Consider the following 18706-nt stretch of genomic DNA (forward strand, 5'->3'; position numbering starts at 1 on the left):
GGGTTCATGTTTCTGAGGTTTAGGGTTCATGTTTCTGATGTTTAGGGTTCATGTTTCTGATGTTTAGGGTTCATGTTTCTGAGGTTTTGGGTTCATGTTTCTGATGTTTAGGGTTCATGTTTCTGAGGTTTAGGATTCATGTTTCTGATGTTTAGGGTTCATGTTTCTCAGGTTTAGGGTTCATGTTTCTGATGTTTAGGGTTCATGTTTCTGAGGTTTAGGGTTCATGTTTCTGATGTTTAGGGTTCATGTTTCTGATTTTTAGGATTCATGTTTCTGAGGTTTAGGGTTCATGTTTCTAAGTTTAGGGTTCATGTTTCTGAGGTTTAGGGTTCATGTTTCTAAGTTTAGGGTTCATGTTTCTGAGGTTTAGGTTTCATGTTTCTGATGTTTGAGGTTCATGTTTCTGATGTTTAGGGTTCATGTTTCTAAGTTTAGGGTTCATGTTTCTGAGGTTTAGGGTTCATGTTTCTGAGGTTTAGGGTTCATGTTTCTGATGTTTGAGGTTCATGTTTCTGAGGTTTAGGGTTCATGTTTCTGATGTTTAGGGTTCATGTTTCTCAGGTTTAGGGTTCATGTTTCTCAGGTTTAGGGTTCATATTTCTAATTTTAGGGTTCATGTTTCTGAGGTTTAGGGTTCATGTTTCTCAGGTTTAGGGTTCATGTTTCTGATGTTTGAGGTTCATGTTTCTAAGTTTAGGGTTCATGTTTCTGAGGTTTAGGGTTCATGTTTCTGAGGTTTAGGGTTCATGTTTCTGAGGTTTAGGGTTCATGTTTCTGATGTTTGAGGTTCATGTTTCTGATGTTTAGGGTTCATGTTTCTAATGTTTAGGGTTCATGTTTCTGATGTTTAGGGTTCATGTTTCTGAGGTTTAGGGTTCATGTTTCTGATGTTTAGGGTTCATGTTTCTGATGTTTAGGGTTCATGTTTCTGATGTTTAGGGTTCATGTTTCTGAGGTTTAGGGTTCATGTTTCTGAGGTTTAGGGTTCATGTTTCTGAGGTTTAGGGTTCATGTTTCTGAGGTTTACGGTTCATGTTTCTCAGGTTTAGGGTTCATGTTTCTGATGTTTAGGGTTCATGTTTCTGATGTTTAGGGTTCATGTTTCTGAGGTTTAGGGTTCATGTTTCTGATGTTTAGGGTTCATGTTTCTGATGTTTAGGGTTCATGCTTCTCAGGTTTAGGGTTCATGTTTCTAAGTTTAGGGTTCATGTTTCTGAGGTTTAGGGTTCATGTTTCTGATGTTTAGGGTTCATGTTTCTGAGGTTTAGGGTTCATGTTTCTGAGGTTTAGGGTTCATGTTTCTGATGTTTGAGGTTCATGTTTCTGATGTTTAGGGTTCATGTTTCTAAGTTTAGGGTTCATGTTTCTGAGGTTTAGGGTTCATGTTTCTGATATTTAGGGTTCATGTTTCTGAGGTTTAGGGTTCATGTTTCTGATGTTTAGGGTTCATGTTTCTGAGGTTTTGGGTTCATGTTTCTGATGTTTAGGGTTCATGTTTCTGAGGTTTAGGGTTCATGTTTCTGATGTTTAGGGTTCATGTTTCTGATGTTTAGGGTTCATGTTTCTGAGGTTTAGGGTTCATGTTTCTGATGTTTAGGGTTCATGTTTCTGATGTTTAGGGTTCATGTTTCTGAGGTTTAGGGTTCATGTTTCTGATGTTTAGGGTTCATGTTTCTGAGGTTTAGGGTTCATGTTTCTGAGGTTTAGGGTTCATGTTTCTGAGGTTTAGGGTTCATGTTTCTGAGGTTTAGGGTTCATGTTTCTGATGTTTAGGGTTCATGTTTCTGATGTTTAGGGTTCATGTTTCTGATGTTTAGGGTTCATGTTTCTGAGGTTTAGGATTCATGTTTCTGATGTTTAGGGTTCATGTTTCTGATGTTTAGGGTTCATGTTTCTAAGTTTAGGGTTCATGTTTCTGAGGTTTAGGGTTCATGTTTCTGATGTTTAGGGTTCATGTTTCTGAGGTTTAGGGTTCATGTTTCTGAGGTTTAGGGTTCATGTTTCTGATGTTTGAGGTTCATGTTTCTGATGTTTAGGGTTCATGTTTCTCAGTTTAGGGTTCATGTTTCTGAGGTTTAGGGTTCATGTTTCTGATGTTTAGGGTTCATGTTTCTGAGGTTTAGGGTTCATGTTTCTGATGTTTAGGGTTCATGTTTCTGAGGTTTAGGGTTCATGTTTCTGAGGTTTAGGGTTCATGTTTCTGATGTTTGAGGTTCATGTTTCTGATGTTTAGGGTTCATGTTTCTAAGTTTAGGGTTCATGTTTCTGAGGTTTAGGGTTCATGTTTCTGATGTTTAGGGTTCATGTTTCTGAGGTTTAGGGTTCATGTTTCTGAGGTTTAGGGTTCATGTTTCTGATGTTTAGGGTTCATGTTTCTGATGTTTAGGGTTCATGTTTCTGAGGTTTTGGGTTCATGTTTCTGAGGTTTAGGATTCATGTTTCTGATGTTTAGGGTTCATGTTTCTGATGTTTAGGGTTCATGTTTCTGAGGTTTAGGGTTCATGTTTCTGATGTTTAGGGTTCATGTTTCTGATGTTTAGGGTTCATGTTTCTGAGGTTTAGGGTTCATGTTTCTGATGTTTAGGGTTCATGTTTCTGAGGTTTAGGGTTCATGTTTCTGATGTTTAGGGTTCATGTTTCTGATGTTTAGGGTTCATGTTTCTGAGGTTTAGGGTTCATGTTTCTGAGGTTTAGGGTTCATGTTTCTGATGTTTAGGGTTCATGTTTCTCAGGTTTAGGGTTCATGTTTCTGATGTTTAGGGTTCATGTTTCTGATGTTTAGGGTTCATGTTTCTGAGGTTTAGGGTTCATGTTTCTGATGTTTAGGGTTCATGTTTCTGAGGTTTAGGGTTCATGTTTCTGAGGTTTAGGGTTCATGTTTCTGAGGTTTAGGGTTCATGTTTCTGATGTTTAGGGTTCATGTTTCTCAGGTTTAGGGTTCATGTTTCTAAGTTTAGGGTTCATGTTTCTGAGGTTTAGGGTTCATGTTTCTGATGTTTAGGGTTCATGTTTCTGATGTTTAGGGTTCATGTTTCTGAGGTTTAGGGTTCATGTTTCTGAGGTTTAGGGTTCATGTTTCTGATGTTTGAGGTTCATGTTTCTGAGGTTTAGGGTTCATGTTTCTGAGGTTTAGGGTTCATGTTTCTAAGTTTAGGGTTCATGTTTCTGAGGTTTAGGGTTCATGTTTCTGATGTTTAGGGTTCATGTTTCTCAGGTTTAGGGTTCATGTTTCTCAGGTTTAGGGTTCATATTTCTAAGTTTAGGGTTCATATTTCTGAGGTTTAGGGTTCATGTTTCTGAGGTTTAGGGTTCATGTTTCTGAGGTTTAGGGTTCATGTTTCTGATGTTTAGGGTTCATGTTTCTGATGTTTAGGGTTCATGTTTCTGAGGTTTAGGGTTTATGTTTCTGAGGTTTAGGGTTCATGTTTCTGATGTTTAGGGTTCATGTTTCTGAGGTTTAGGGTTCATGTTTCTGAGGTTTAGGATTCATGTTTCTGATGTTTAGGGTTCATGTTTCTGATGTTTAGGGTTCATGTTTCTAAGTTTAGGGTTCATGTTTCTGAGGTTTAGGGTTCATGTTTCTGAGGTTTAGGGTTCATGTTTCTGATGTTTGAGGTTCATGTTTCTGATGTTTAGGGTTCATGTTTCTAAGTTTAGGGTTCATGTTTCTGAGGTTTAGGGTTCATGTTTCTGATGTTTGAGGTTCATGTTTCTGATGTTTAGGGTTCATGTTTCTAAGTTTAGGGTTCATGTTTCTGAGGTTTAGGGTTCATGTTTCTGATGTTTAGGGTTCATGTTTCTGATGTTTAGGGTTCATGTTTCTGATGTTTAGGGTTCATGTTTCTGATGTTTAGGGTTCATGTTTCTGATGTTTAGGGTTCATGTTTCTGAGGTTTTGGGTTCATGTTTCTGATGTTTAGGGTTCATGTTTCTGAGGTTTAGGATTCATGTTTCTGATGTTTAGGGTTCATGTTTCTGATGTTTAGGGTTCATGTTTCTGAGGTTTAGGGTTCATGTTTCTGATGTTTAGGGTTCATGTTTCTGATTTTTAGGATTCATGTTTCTGAGGTTTAGGGTTCATGTTTCTAAGTTTAGGGTTCATGTTTCTGAGGTTTAGGGTTCATGTTTCTAAGTTTAGGGTTCATGTTTCTGAGGTTTAGGGTTCATGTTTCTGATGTTTAGGGTTCATGTTTCTAAGTTTAGGGTTCATGTTTCTGAGGTTTAGGGTTCATGTTTCTGAGGTTTAGGGTTCATGTTTCTAAGTTTAGGGTTCATGTTTCTGAGGTTTAGGGTTCATGTTTCTGAGGTTTAGGGTTCATGTTTCTGAGGTTTAGGGTTCATGTTTCTGATGTTTGAGGTTCATGTTTCTGATGTTTAGGGTTCATGTTTCTAATGTTTAGGGTTCATGTTTCTGATGTTTAGGGTTCATGTTTCTGAGGTTTAGGGTTCATGTTTCTGATGTTTAGGGTTCATGTTTCTGATGTTTAGGGTTCATGTTTCTGATGTTTAGGGTTCATGTTTCTGAGGTTTAGGGTTCATGTTTCTGATGTTTAGGGTTCATGTTTCTGAGGTTTAGGGTTCATGTTTCTGAGGTTTAGGGTTCATGTTTCTGAGGTTTACGGTTCATGTTTCTCAGGTTTAGGGTTCATGTTTCTGATGTTTAGGGTTCATGTTTCTGATGTTTAGGGTTCATGTTTCTGAGGTTTAGGGTTCATGTTTCTGATGTTTAGGGTTCATGTTTCTGATGTTTAGGGTTCATGCTTCTCAGGTTTAGGGTTCATGTTTCTAAGTTTAGGGTTCATGTTTCTGAGGTTTAGGGTTCATGTTTCTGATGTTTAGGGTTCATGTTTCTGAGGTTTAGGGTTCATGTTTCTGAGGTTTAGGGTTCATGTTTCTGATGTTTGAGGTTCATGTTTCTGATGTTTAGGGTTCATGTTTCTAAGTTTAGGGTTCATGTTTCTGAGGTTTAGGGTTCATGTTTCTGATGTTTAGGGTTCATGTTTCTGAGGTTTAGGGTTCATGTTTCTGATGTTTAGGGTTCATGTTTCTGAGGTTTTGGGTTCATGTTTCTGATGTTTAGGGTTCATGTTTCTGATGTTTAGGGTTCATGTTTCTGAGGTTTAGGGTTCATGTTTCTGATGTTTAGGGTTCATGTTTCTGATGTTTAGGGTTCATGTTTCTGAGGTTTAGGGTTCATGTTTCTGAGGTTTAGGGTTCATGTTTCTGAGGTTTAGGGTTCATGTTTCTGATGTTTAGGGTTCATGTTTCTGATGTTTAGGGTTCATGTTTCTGAGGTTTAGGGTTCATGTTTCTGATGTTTAGGGTTCATGTTTCTGATGTTTAGGGTTCATGTTTCTGATGTTTAGGGTTCATGTTTCTGAGGTTTAGGATTCATGTTTCTGATGTTTAGGGTTCATGTTTCTGATGTTTAGGGTTCATGTTTCTAAGTTTAGGGTTCATGTTTCTGAGGTTTAGGGTTCATGTTTCTGATGTTTAGGGTTCATGTTTCTGAGGTTTAGGGTTCATGTTTCTGAGGTTTAGGGTTCATGTTTCTGATGTTTGAGGTTCATGTTTCTGATGTTTAGGGTTCATGTTTCTCAGTTTAGGGTTCATGTTTCTGAGGTTTAGGGTTCATGTTTCTGATGTTTAGGGTTCATGTTTCTGAGGTTTAGGGTTCATGTTTCTGATGTTTAGGGTTCATGTTTCTGAGGTTTAGGGTTCATGTTTCTGAGGTTTAGGGTTCATGTTTCTGATGTTTAGGGTTCATGTTTCTGATGTTTAGGGTTCATGTTTCTGAGGTTTAGGGTTCATGTTTCTGAGGTTTAGGGTTCATGTTTCTGAGGTTTAGGGTTCATGTTTCTGATGTTTAGGGTTCATGTTTCTGATGTTTAGGGTTCATGTTTCTGAGGTTTAGGGTTCATGTTTCTGAGGTTTAGGGTTCATGTTTCTGATGTTTAGGGTTCATGTTTCTCAGGTTTAGGGTTCATGTTTCTGATGTTTAGGGTTCATGTTTCTGATGTTTAGGGTTCATGTTTCTGATGTTTAGGGTTCATGTTTCTGAGGTTTAGGGTTCATGTTTCTGATGTTTAGGGTTCATGTTTCTGAGGTTTAGGGTTCATGTTTCTGAGGTTTAGGGTTCATGTTTCTGAGGTTTAGGGTTCATGTTTCTGATGTTTAGGGTTCATGTTTCTCAGGTTTAGGGTTCATGTTTCTAAGTTTAGGGTTCATGTTTCTGAGGTTTAGGGTTCATGTTTCTGATGTTTAGGGTTCATGTTTCTGATGTTTAGGGTTCATGTTTCTGAGGTTTAGGGTTCATGTTTCTGAGGTTTAGGGTTCATGTTTCTGATGTTTGAGGTTCATGTTTCTGAGGTTTAGGGTTCATGTTTCTGAGGTTTAGGGTTCATGTTTCTAAGTTTAGGGTTCATGTTTCTGAGGTTTAGGGTTCATGTTTCTGATGTTTAGGGTTCATGTTTCTCAGGTTTAGGGTTCATGTTTCTCAGGTTTAGGGTTCATATTTCTAAGTTTAGGGTTCATATTTCTGAGGTTTAGGGTTCATGTTTCTGAGGTTTAGGGTTCATGTTTCTGAGGTTTAGGGTTCATGTTTCTGATGTTTAGGGTTCATGTTTCCAATGTTTAGGGTTCATGTTTCCGAGGTTTAGGGTTCATGTTTCTGAGGTTTAGGGTTCATGTTTCTGAGGTTTAGGATTCATGTTTCTGATGTTTAGGGTTCATGTTTCTGATGTTTAGGGTTCATGTTTCTAAGTTTAGGGTTCATGTTTCTGAGGTTTAGGGTTCATGTTTCTGATGTTTAGGGTTCATGTTTCTGAGGTTTAGGGTTCATGTTTCTGAGGTTTAGGGTTCATGTTTCTGATGTTTGAGGTTCATGTTTCTGATGTTTAGGGTTCATGTTTCTCAGTTTAGGGTTCATGTTTCTGAGGTTTAGGGTTCATGTTTCTGATGTTTAGGGTTCATGTTTCTGAGGTTTAGGGTTCATGTTTCTGATGTTTAGGGTTCATGTTTCTGAGGTTTAGGGTTCATGTTTCTGAGGTTTAGGGTTCATGTTTCTGATGTTTAGGGTTCATGTTTCTGATGTTTAGGGTTCATGTTTCTGAGGTTTAGGGTTCATGTTTCTGAGGTTTAGGGTTCATGTTTCTGAGGTTTAGGGTTCATGTTTCTGATGTTTAGGGTTCATGTTTCTGATGTTTAGGGTTCATGTTTCTGAGGTTTAGGGTTCATGTTTCTGAGGTTTAGGGTTCATGTTTCTGATGTTTAGGGTTCATGTTTCTCAGGTTTAGGGTTCATGTTTCTGATGTTTAGGGTTCATGTTTCTGATGTTTAGGGTTCATGTTTCTGATGTTTAGGGTTCATGTTTCTGAGGTTTAGGGTTCATGTTTCTGATGTTTAGGGTTCATGTTTCTGAGGTTTAGGGTTCATGTTTCTGAGGTTTAGGGTTCATGTTTCTGAGGTTTAGGGTTCATGTTTCTGATGTTTAGGGTTCATGTTTCTCAGGTTTAGGGTTCATGTTTCTAAGTTTAGGGTTCATGTTTCTGAGGTTTAGGGTTCATGTTTCTGATGTTTAGGGTTCATGTTTCTGATGTTTAGGGTTCATGTTTCTGAGGTTTAGGGTTCATGTTTCTGAGGTTTAGGGTTCATGTTTCTGATGTTTGAGGTTCATGTTTCTGAGGTTTAGGGTTCATGTTTCTGAGGTTTAGGGTTCATGTTTCTAAGTTTAGGGTTCATGTTTCTGAGGTTTAGGGTTCATGTTTCTGATGTTTAGGGTTCATGTTTCTCAGGTTTAGGGTTCATGTTTCTCAGGTTTAGGGTTCATATTTCTAAGTTTAGGGTTCATATTTCTGAGGTTTAGGGTTCATGTTTCTGAGGTTTAGGGTTCATGTTTCTGAGGTTTAGGGTTCATGTTTCTGATGTTTAGGGTTCATGTTTCCAATGTTTAGGGTTCATGTTTCTGAGGTTTAGGGTTCATGTTTCTGAGGTTTAGGGTTCATGTTTCTGATGTTTAGGGTTCATGTTTCTGAGGTTTAGGGTTCATGTTTCTTAGGTTTAGGATTCATGTTTCTGATGTTTAGGGTTCATGTTTCTGATGTTTAGGGTTCATGTTTCTAAGTTTAGGGTTCATGTTTCTGAGGTTTAGGGTTCATGTTTCTGAGGTTTAGGGTTCATGTTTCTGATGTTTGAGGTTCATGTTTCTGATGTTTAGGGTTCATGTTTCTAAGTTTAGGGTTCATGTTTCTGAGGTTTAGGGTTCATGTTTCTGATGTTTAGGGTTCATGTTTCTGATGTTTAGGGTTCATGTTTCTGATGTTTAGGGTTCATGTTTCTGATGTTTAGGGTTCATGTTTCTGATGTTTTGGGTTCATGTTTCTGATGTTTAGGGTTCATGTTTCTGAGGTTTAGGATTCATGTTTCTGATGTTTAGGGTTCATGTTTCTGATGTTTAGGGTTCATGTTTCTGAGGTTTAGGGTTCATGTTTCTGATGTTTAGGGTTCATGTTTCTGATTTTTAGGATTCATGTTTCTGAGGTTTAGGGTTCATGTTTCTAAGTTTAGGGTTCATGTTTCTGAGGTTTAGGGTTCATGTTTCTAAGTTTAGGGTTCATGTTTCTGAGGTTTAGGGTTCATGTTTCTGATGTTTAGGGTTCATGTTTCTAAGTTTAGGGTTCATGTTTCTGAGGTTTAGGGTTCATGTTTCTGAGGTTTAGGGTTCATGTTTCTAAGTTTAGGGTTCATGTTTCTGAGGTTTAGGGTTCATGTTTCTGATGTTTAGGGTTCATGTTTCTCAGGTTTAGGGTTCATGTTTCTCAGGTTTAGGGTTCATATTTCTAAGTTTAGGGTTCATGTTTCTGAGGTTTAGGGTTCATGTTTCTCAGGTTTAGGGTTCATGTTTCTGATGTTTGAGGTTCATGTTTCTAAGTTTAGGGTTCATGTTTCTGAGGTTTAGGGTTCATGTTTCTGAGGTTTAGGGTTCATGTTTCTGAGGTTTAGGGTTCATGTTTCTGATGTTTGAGGTTCATGTTTCTGATGTTTAGGGTTCATGTTTCTAATGTTTAGGGTTCATGTTTCTGATGTTTAGGGTTCATGTTTCTGAGGTTTAGGGTTCATGTTTCTGATGTTTAGGGTTCATGTTTCTGAGGTTTAGGGTTCATGTTTCTGAGGTTTAGGGTTCATGTTTCTGATGTTTAGGGTTCATGTTTCTGATGTTTAGGGTTCATGTTTCTGATGTTTAGGGTTCATGTTTCTGAGGTTTAGGGTTCATGTTTCTGATGTTTAGGGTTCATGTTTCTGAGGTTTAGGGTTCATGTTTCTGAGGTTTAGGGTTCATGTTTCTCAGGTTTAGGGTTCATGTTTCTGATGTTTAGGGTTCATGTTTCTGATGTTTAGGGTTCATGTTTCTGAGGTTTTGGGTTCATGTTTCTGATGTTTAGGGTTCATGTTTCTGAGGTTTAGGATTCATGTTTCTGATGTTTAGGGTTCATGTTTCTCAGGTTTAGGGTTCATGTTTCTGATGTTTAGGGTTCATGTTTCTGAGGTTTAGGGTTCATGTTTCTGATGTTTAGGGTTCATGTTTCTGATTTTTAGGATTCATGTTTCTGAGGTTTAGGGTTCATGTTTCTAAGTTTAGGGTTCATGTTTCTGAGGTTTAGGGTTCATGTTTCTGATGTTTGAGGTTCATGTTTCTGATGTTTAGGGTTCATGTTTCTAAGTTTAGGGTTCATGTTTCTGAGGTTTAGGGTTCATGTTTCTGAGGTTTAGGGTTCATGTTTCTGATGTTTGAGGTTCATGTTTCTGAGGTTTAGGGTTCATGTTTCTGATGTTTAGGGTTCATGTTTCTCAGGTTTAGGGTTCATGTTTCTCAGGTTTAGGGTTCATATTTCTAAGTTTAGGGTTCATGTTTCTGAGGTTTAGGGTTCATGTTTCTCAGGTTTAGGGTTCATGTTTCTGATGTTTGAGGTTCATGTTTCTAAGTTTAGGGTTCATGTTTCTGAGGTTTAGGGTTCATGTTTCTGAGGTTTAGGGTTCATGTTTCTGATGTTTGAGGTTCATGTTTCTGATGTTTAGGGTTCATGTTTCTAATGTTTAGGGTTCATGTTTCTGATGTTTAGGGTTCATGTTTCTGAGATTTAGGGTTCATGTTTCTGATGTTTAGGGTTCATGTTTCTGAGGTTTAGGGTTCATGTTTCTGAGGTTTAGGGTTCATGTTTCTGAGGTTTAGGGTTCATGTTTCTGATGTTTGAGGTTCATGTTTCTGAGGTTTAGGGTTCATGTTTCTGAGGTTTAGGGTTCATGTTTCTAAGTTTAGGGTTCATGTTTCTGAGGTTTAGGGTTCATGTTTCTGATGTTTAGGGTTCATGTTTCTCAGGTTTAGGGTTCATGTTTCTCAGGTTTAGGGTTCATATTTCTAAGTTTAGGGTTCATGTTTCTGAGGTTTAGGGTTCATGTTTCTGAGGTTTAGGGTTCATGTTTCTGAGGTTTAGGGTTCATGTTTCTGAGGTTTAGGGTTCATGTTTCTGATGTTTAGGGTTCATGTTTCTGATGTTTAGGGTTCATGTTTCTGAGGTTTAGGGTTCATGTTTCTGATGTTTAGGGTTCATGTTTCTGATGTTTAGGGTTCATGTTTCTGAGGTTTAGGGTTCATGTTTCTGAGGTTTAGGATTCATGTTTCTGATGTTTAGGGTTCATGTTTCTAAGTTTAGGGTTCATGTTTCTGAGGTTTAGGGTTCATGTTTCTGATGTTTAGGATTCATGTTTCTGATGTTTAGGGTTCATGTTTCTGAGGTTTAGGGTTCATGTTTCTGAGGTTTAGGGTTCATGTTTCTGATGTTTGAGGTTCATGTTTCTGATGTTTAGGGTTCATGTTTCTAAGTTTAGGGTTCATGTTTCTGAGGTTTAGGGTTCATGTTTCTGATGTTTAGGGTTCATGTTTCTGATGTTTAGGGTTCATGTTTCTGATGTTTAGGGTTCATGTTTCTGAGGTTTTGGGTTCATGTTTCTGATGTTTAGGGTTCATGTTTCTGAGGTTTAGGATTCATGTTTCTGATGTTTAGGGTTCATGTTTCTGAGGTTTAGGGTTCATGTTTCTGAGGTTTAGGGTTCATGTTTCTGATGTTTAGGGTTCATGTTTCTGATTTTTAGGATTCATGTTTCTGAGGTTTAGGGTTCATGTTTCTAAGTTTAGGGTTCATGTTTCTGAGGTTTAGGGTTCATGTTTCTAAGTTTAGGGTTCATGTTTCTGAGGTTTAGGGTTCATGTTTCTGATGTTTGAGGTTCATGTTTCTGATGTTTAGGGTTCATGTTTCTAAGTTTAGGGTTCATGTTTCTGAGGTTTAGGGTTCATGTTTCTGAGGTTTAGGGTTCATGTTTCTAAGTTTAGGGTTCATGTTTCTGAGGTTTAGGGTTCATGTTTCTGATGTTTAGGGTTCATGTTTCTCAGGTTTAGGGTTCATGTTTCTGATGTTTAGGGTTCGTGTTTCTGAGGTTTAGGGTTCATGTTTCTGATGTTTAGGGTTCATGTTTCTGATGTTTAGGGTTCATGTTTCTGAGGTTTAGGGTTCATGTTTCTGAGGTTTAGGGTTCATGTTTCTGATGTTTAGGGTTCATGTTTCTGAGGTTTAGGGTTCATGTTTCTGAGGTTTAGGATTCATGTTTCTGATGTTTAGGGTTCATGTTTCTGAGGTTTAGGGTTCATGTTTCTAAGTTTAGGGTTCATGTTTCTGAGGTTTAGGGTTCATGTTTCTGAGGTTTAGGGTTCATGTTTCTGATGTTTAGGGTTCATGTTTCTAAGTTTAGGGTTCATGTTTCTGAGGTTTAGGGTTCATGTTTCTGATGTTTAGGGTTCATGTTTCTGATGTTTAGGGTTCATGTTTCTGATGTTTAGGGTTCATGTTTCTGATGTTTAGGGTTCATGTTTCTGATGTTTAGGGTTCATGTTTCTGAGGTTTTGGGTTCATGTTTCTGATGTTTAGGGTTCATGTTTCTGAGGTTTAGGATTCATGTTTCTGATGTTTAGGGTTCATGTTTCTGATGTTTAGGGTTCATGTTTCTGAGGTTTAGGGTTCATGTTTCTGATGTTTAGGGTTCATGTTTCTTATTTTTAGGATTCATGTTTCTGAGGTTTAGGGTTCATGTTTCTAAGTTTAGGGTTCATGTTTCTGAGGTTTAGGGTTCATGTTTCTAAGTTTAGGGTTCATGTTTCTGAGGTTTAGGGTTCATGTTTCTGATGTTTAGGGTTCATGTTTCTAAGTTTAGGGTTCATGTTTCTGAGGTTTAGGGTTCATGTTTCTGAGGTTTAGGGTTCATGTTTCTAAGTTTAGGGTTCATGTTTCTGAGGTTTAGGGTTCATGTTTCTGATGTTTAGGGTTCATGTTTCTCAGGTTTAGGGTTCATGTTTCTCAGGTTTAGGGTTCATATTTCTAAGTTTAGGGTTCATGTTTCTGAGGTTTAGGGTTCATGTTTCTCAGGTTTAGGGTTCATGTTTCTGATGTTTGAGGTTCATGTTTCTAAGTTTAGGGTTCATGTTTCTGAGGTTTAGGGTTCATGTTTCTGAGGTTTAGGGTTCATGTTTCTGAGGTTTAGGGTTCATGTTTCTGATGTTTGAGGTTCATGTTTCTGATGTTTAGGGTTCATGTTTCTAATGTTTAGGGTTCATGTTTCTGATGTTTAGGGTTCATGTTTCTGAGGTTTAGGGTTCATGTTTCTGATGTTTAGGGTTCATGTTTCTGAGGTTTAGGGTTCATGTTTCTGAGGTTTAGGGTTCATGTTTCTGATGTTTAGGGTTCATGTTTCTGATGTTTAGGGTTCATGTTTCTGATGTTTAGGGTTCATGTTTCTGAGGTTTAGGGTTCATGTTTCTGATGTTTAGGGTTCATGTTTCTGAGGTTTAGGGTTCATGTTTCTGAGGTTTAGGGTTCATGTTTCTCAGGTTTAGGGTTCATGTTTCTGATGTTTAGGGTTCATGTTTCTGATGTTTAGGGTTCATGTTTCTGAGGTTTTGGGTTCATGTTTCTGATGTTTAGGGTTCATGTTTCTGAGGTTTAGGATTCATGTTTCTGATGTTTAGGGTTCATGTTTCTCAGGTTTAGGGTTCATGTTTCTGATGTTTAGGGTTCATGTTTCTGAGGTTTAGGGTTCATGTTTCTGATGTTTAGGGTTCATGTTTCTGATTTTTAGGATTCATGTTTCTGAGGTTTAGGGTTCATGTTTCTAAGTTTAGGGTTCATGTTTCTGAGGTTTAGGGTTCATGTTTCTAAGTTTAGGGTTCATGTTTCTGAGGTTTAGGGTTCATGTTTCTGATGTTTGAGGTTCATGTTTCTGATGTTTAGGGTTCATGTTTCTAAGTTTAGGGTTCATGTTTCTGAGGTTTAGGGTTCATGTTTCTGAGGTTTAGGGTTCATGTTTCTGATGTTTGAGGTTCATGTTTCTGAGGTTTAGGGTTCATGTTTCTGATGTTTAGGGTTCATGTTTCTCAGGTTTAGGGTTCATGTTTCTCAGGTTTAGGGTTCATATTTCTAAGTTTAGGGTTCATGTTTCTGAGGTTTAGGGTTCATGTTTCTCAGGTTTAGGGTTCATGTTTCTGATGTTTGAGGTTCATGTTTCTAAGTTTAGGGTTCATGTTTCTGAGGTTTAGGGTTCATGTTTCTGAGGTTTAGGGTTCATGTTTCTGATGTTTGAGGTTCATGTTTCTGATGTTTAGGGTTCATGTTTCTAATGTTTAGGGTTCATGTTTCTGATGTTTAGGGTTCATGTTTCTGAGATTTAGGGTTCATGTTTCTGATGTTTAGGGTTCATGTTTCTGAGGTTTAGGGTTCATGTTTCTGAGGTTTAGGGTTCATGTTTGAGGTTTAGGGTTCATGTTTCTGATGTTTGAGGTTCATGTTTCTGAGGTTTAGGGTTCATGTTTCTGAGGTTTAGGGTTCATGTTTCTAAGTTTAGGGTTCATGTTTCTGAGGTTTAGGGTTCATGTTTCTGATGTTTAGGGTTCATGTTTCTCAGGTTTAGGGTTCATGTTTCTCAGGTTTAGGGTTCATATTTCTAAGTTTAGGGTTCATGTTTCTGAGGTTTAGGGTTCATGTTTCTGAGGTTTAGGGTTCATGTTTCTGAGGTTTAGGGTTCATGTTTCTGAGGTTTAGGGTTCATGTTTCTGATGTTTAGGGTTCATGTTTCTGATGTTTAGGGTTCATGTTTCTGAGGTTTAGGGTTCATGTTTCTGATGTTTAGGGTTCATGTTTCTGATGTTTAGGGTTCATGTTTCTGAGGTTTAGGGTTCATGTTTCTGAGGTTTAGGATTCATGTTTCTGATGTTTAGGGTTCATGTTTCTAAGTTTAGGGTTCATGTTTCTGAGGTTTAGGGTTCATGTTTCTGATGTTTAGGATTCATGTTTCTGATGTTTAGGGTTCATGTTTCTGAGGTTTAGGGTTCATGTTTCTGAGGTTTAGGGTTCATGTTTCTGATGTTTGAGGTTCATGTTTCTGATGTTTAGGGTTCATGTTTCTAAGTTTAGGGTTCATGTTTCTGAGGTTTAGGGTTCATGTTTCTGATGTTTAGGGTTCATGTTTCTGATGTTTAGGGTTCATGTTTCTGATGTTTAGGGTTCATGTTTCTGAGGTTTTGGGTTCATGTTTCTGATGTTTAGGGTTCATGTTTCTGAGGTTTAGGATTCATGTTTCTGATGTTTAGGGTTCATGTTTCTGATGTTTAGGGTTCATGTTTCTGAGGTTTAGGGTTCATGTTTCTGATGTTTAGGGTTCATGTTTCTGATTTTTAGGATTCATGTTTCTGAGGTTTAGGGTTCATGTTTCTAAGTTTAGGGTTCATGTTTCTGAGGTTTAGGGTTCATGTTTCTAAGTTTAGGGTTCATGTTTCTGAGGTTTAGGGTTCATGTTTCTGATGTTTGAGGTTCATGTTTCTGATGTTTAGGGTTCATGTTTCTAAGTTTAGGGTTCATGTTTCTGAGGTTTAGGGTTCATGTTTCTAAGTTTAGGGTTCATGTTTCTGAGGTTTAGGGTTCATGTTTCTGATGTTTAGGGTTCATGTTTCTCAGGTTTAGGGTTCATGTTTCTCAGGTTTAGGGTTCATATTTCTAAGTTTAGGGTTCATGTTTCTGAGGTTTAGGGTTCATGTTTCTCAGGTTTAGGGTTCATGTTTCTGATGTTTGAGGTTCATGTTTCTAAGTTTAGGGTTCATGTTTCTGAGGTTTAGGGTTCATGTTTCTGAGGTTTAGGGTTCATGTTTCTGAGGTTTAGGGTTCATGTTTCTGATGTTTGAGGTTCATGTTTCTGATGTTTAGGGTTCATGTTTCTAATGTTTAGGGTTCATGTTTCTGATGTTTAGGGTTCATGTTTCTGAGGTTTAGGGTTCATGTTTCTGATGTTTAGGGTTCATGTTTCTGAGGTTTAGGGTTCATGTTTCTGAGGTTTAGGGTTCATGTTTCTGATGTTTAGGGTTCATGTTTCTGATGTTTAGGGTTCATGTTTCTGATGTTTAGGGTTCATGTTTCTGAGGTTTAGGGTTCATGTTTCTGATGTTTAGGGTTCATGTTTCTGAGGTTTAGGGTTCATGTTTCTGAGGTTTAGGGTTCATGTTTCTCAGGTTTAGGGTTCATGTTTCTGATGTTTAGGGTTCATGTTTCTGATGTTTAGGGTTCATGTTTCTGAGGTTTTGGGTTCATGTTTCTGATGTTTAGGGTTCATGTTTCTGAGGTTTAGGATTCATGTTTCTGATGTTTAGGGTTCATGTTTCTCAGGTTTAGGGTTCATGTTTCTGATGTTTAGGGTTCATGTTTCTGAGGTTTAGGGTTCATGTTTCTGATGTTTAGGGTTCATGTTTCTGATTTTTAGGATTCATGTTTCTGAGGTTTAGGGTTCATGTTTCTAAGTTTAGGGTTCATGTTTCTGAGGTTTAGGGTTCATGTTTCTAAGTTTAGGGTTCATGTTTCTGAGGTTTAGGGTTCATGTTTCTGAGGTTTAGGGTTCATGTTTCTGATGTTTAGGGTTCATGTTTCTGAGGTTTAGGGTTCATGTTTCTGATGTTTAGGGTTCATGTTTCTGATGTTTAGGGTTCATGTTTCTGAGGTTTAGGGTTCATGTTTCTGATGTTTAGGGTTCATGTTTCTGAGGTTTAGGGTTCATGTTTCTGATGTTTAGGGTTCATGTTTCTGATGTTTAGGGTTCATGTTTCTGAGGTTTAGGGTTCATGTTTCTGAGGTTTAGGGTTCATGTTTCTTCGGTTCTTGATGTCATTTTGGCTCCAGTTTAAATGTGTTTGACCTCTGACCTCACAGTGACATCATGATGACATCACGCACCGACAGGAAGAGCCTCACCTCATCATGTTCTCCACCGTCTGCTCCTTCACCTTTATGTCTGAAAACACAAGGAAACACGTCAGAAGAAAAGGTGCAATGAGGAACCTTTCTTCACCACCTTCTCTTCTCCATGGAGCAGTTATTGTTTGTCTTTCTTTATTTTTTAATTTATTTTTTTCTTCTTCGAAATGGCCCATCCAGAACTCAACCAAGTCTAAACCAGGACTAAACCAAGTCTAAACCAGGACCAACCCAATTCCAAACCAGGACCAACCCAAGTTTAAACCAGGACCAAACCAAGTCTAAACCAGGGACTAAACCAAGTCTAAACCAGGATTAAACCAAGTCTAAACCAGGGACTAAACCAAGTCTAAACCAGGGACTAAACCAAGTCTAAACCAGGGACTACACCAAGTCTAAACCAGGACCAACCCATGTCTAAACCAGGACCAACCCAAGTCCAAACCAGGACCAACCCAAGTCTAAACCAGGGACTAAACCAAGTCTAAACCAGGACCAATCCAAGTCTAAACCAGGAACAAACCAAGTCCAAACCAGGACCAAACCAAGTAAAAAACCAGGAGGACAAAAACGACAGACGTTTACAATGGATACTCCAATGTAAACGTCTGTCGTTCTGGAGAAGGCTTTCGACCGTGTCCCTCGGGGTGTCCTTTGGGGGGTGCTCCGGGAGTACGGGGTCCGGGGCCCTTTGCTCAGGCCTGTCCGGTCCCTGTATGACCGGAGCAGGAGCTGTGTTCACTGCAGTAAGTCAGACCTGTTCCCAGTGCATGAGGGACTCCTCAGGGCTGCGTTTTGTCACCGGTTCTGTTCATAGTTTTTATGGACAGAATTTCTAGTCAGAGGTCAGAGGGTGTGGTCAGGGGTCGGAGGGTGTCCGGTTTGGGGACCACAGGATCTCATCTCTGCTGTTTGCAGTCGATGTTGTCCTGATGGCTCCATCAAACCTGGACCTGCAGCATGCACTGGGACGGTTTGCAGCCGAGTGTGAAGCGTCTGGGATGAGAATCAGCACCTCCAAATCCAATCAATATCACAAAAAAATCAAATAAATCGGTAGATGTAGACAAGTAACAATACTGGAACCGATATATTGTCCATCCCCAATATACAGTTCTAGATTTAAACCAGGACTAAACCAGGATTAACTAGGACCAAACCAGGACTAAACCAGAACAGAACATCTCCTCCACTCATTGTTTGGACTCTTCTTTCCTCTCGTTTCCTTTGTCCCTGAACGCCTCGCTGTGGTGCGTTTACTGTCTCCTGCTGCGTCTGTTTCTGCAGCGCTCAGACCTCCATCAATCACTCCCTGGTCACTTAAAATGAGCCTCTATAGACCCAGAGACCCAGGCGAGACCAGACCGTAAACCAGGTCCCCAGAGACCCAGGCGAGCCCAGACCATAAACCAGGTCCCCAGAGACCCCAGAACAGACCCTCACAACCCGGGACTAAAGAGGACAAAACCAGGACTATTTTCAATTCAATTCAATACAATTCTAAACTATTGTACAATGATAAAAGATTTTTTAAATAGAGATGTTTTCAAATGTTTAATCTGTCTAATGCCAAGGGGGAGGGGGTTCAAGGGGGAGGGAGTTCAAGGGGGAGGGAGTTCAAGGGGGAGGGGCACGTACAGAAAAGGTGCGATCTCCTTTAGTGACCCGTTGAGTGGGACAAAAGGGGTGAAGATGGGGACATAAGGGGTGAGGAGGGGACAAAAAGGGTGAAGAGGGGACATAAGGGGTGAGGAGGGGACATAAGGGGTGAAGAGGGGACATAAGGGGAGAAGGTCAGATAAACAACATGGTACCGGCCCATGAAGAACTTTAAAAGCGAGTATCAACATTTTAAATCAACTTGAAATGTTCTAGGTAGTGCAGAGACTTAAGAGTGAGGGTGATGATCTAGGTAGTGCAGAGACTTAAGAGTGAGGGTGATGTTCTAGGTAGTGCAGAGACTTAAGAGTGAGGGTGATGTTCTAGGTAGTGCAGAGACTTAAGAGTGAGGGTGATGTTCTAGGTAGTGCAGAGACTTAAGAGTGAGGGTGATGTTCTAGGTAGTGCAGAGACTTAAGAGTGAGGGTGATGTTCTAGGTAGTGCAGAGACTTAAGAGTGAGGGTGATGTTCTAGGTAGTGCAGAGACTTAAGAGTGAGGGTGATGTTCTAGGTAGTGCAGAGACTTAAGAGTGAGGGTGATGTTCTAGGTAGTGCAGAGACTTAAGAGTGAGGGTGATGTTCTAGGTAGTGCAGAGACTTAAGAGTGAGGGTGATGTTCTAGGTAGTGCAGAGACTTAAGAGTGAGGGTGATGTTCTAGGTAGTGCAGAGACTTAAGAGTGAGGGTGATGTTCTAGGTAGTGCAGA

The 18706-nt window shown here is 39.1% G+C and overlaps 1 protein-coding gene across 1 annotated transcript in view; it reads right to left on the reverse strand.

Moving 5' to 3' along the window:
* dph5 (diphthamide biosynthesis 5) overlaps positions 1-18706 on the reverse strand; it is a 163920-nt gene that overhangs the window by 130544 nt on the left and 14670 nt on the right. Inside the window, exon 5 of the mRNA XM_072438263.1 lies at positions 16338-16377. Coding sequence (XP_072294364.1) covers positions 16338-16377 — 40 coding nt within the window. The remainder of the gene's footprint in view (positions 1-16337; positions 16378-18706) is intronic.

This window comes from Eucyclogobius newberryi, unplaced genomic scaffold, assembly GCF_026437365.1.
Source record: "Eucyclogobius newberryi isolate DKJ021-1_F unplaced genomic scaffold, fEucNew1.0.hap1 SCAF_9, whole genome shotgun sequence".
Taxonomy (NCBI): Eukaryota; Metazoa; Chordata; class Actinopteri; order Gobiiformes; family Gobiidae; genus Eucyclogobius; species Eucyclogobius newberryi.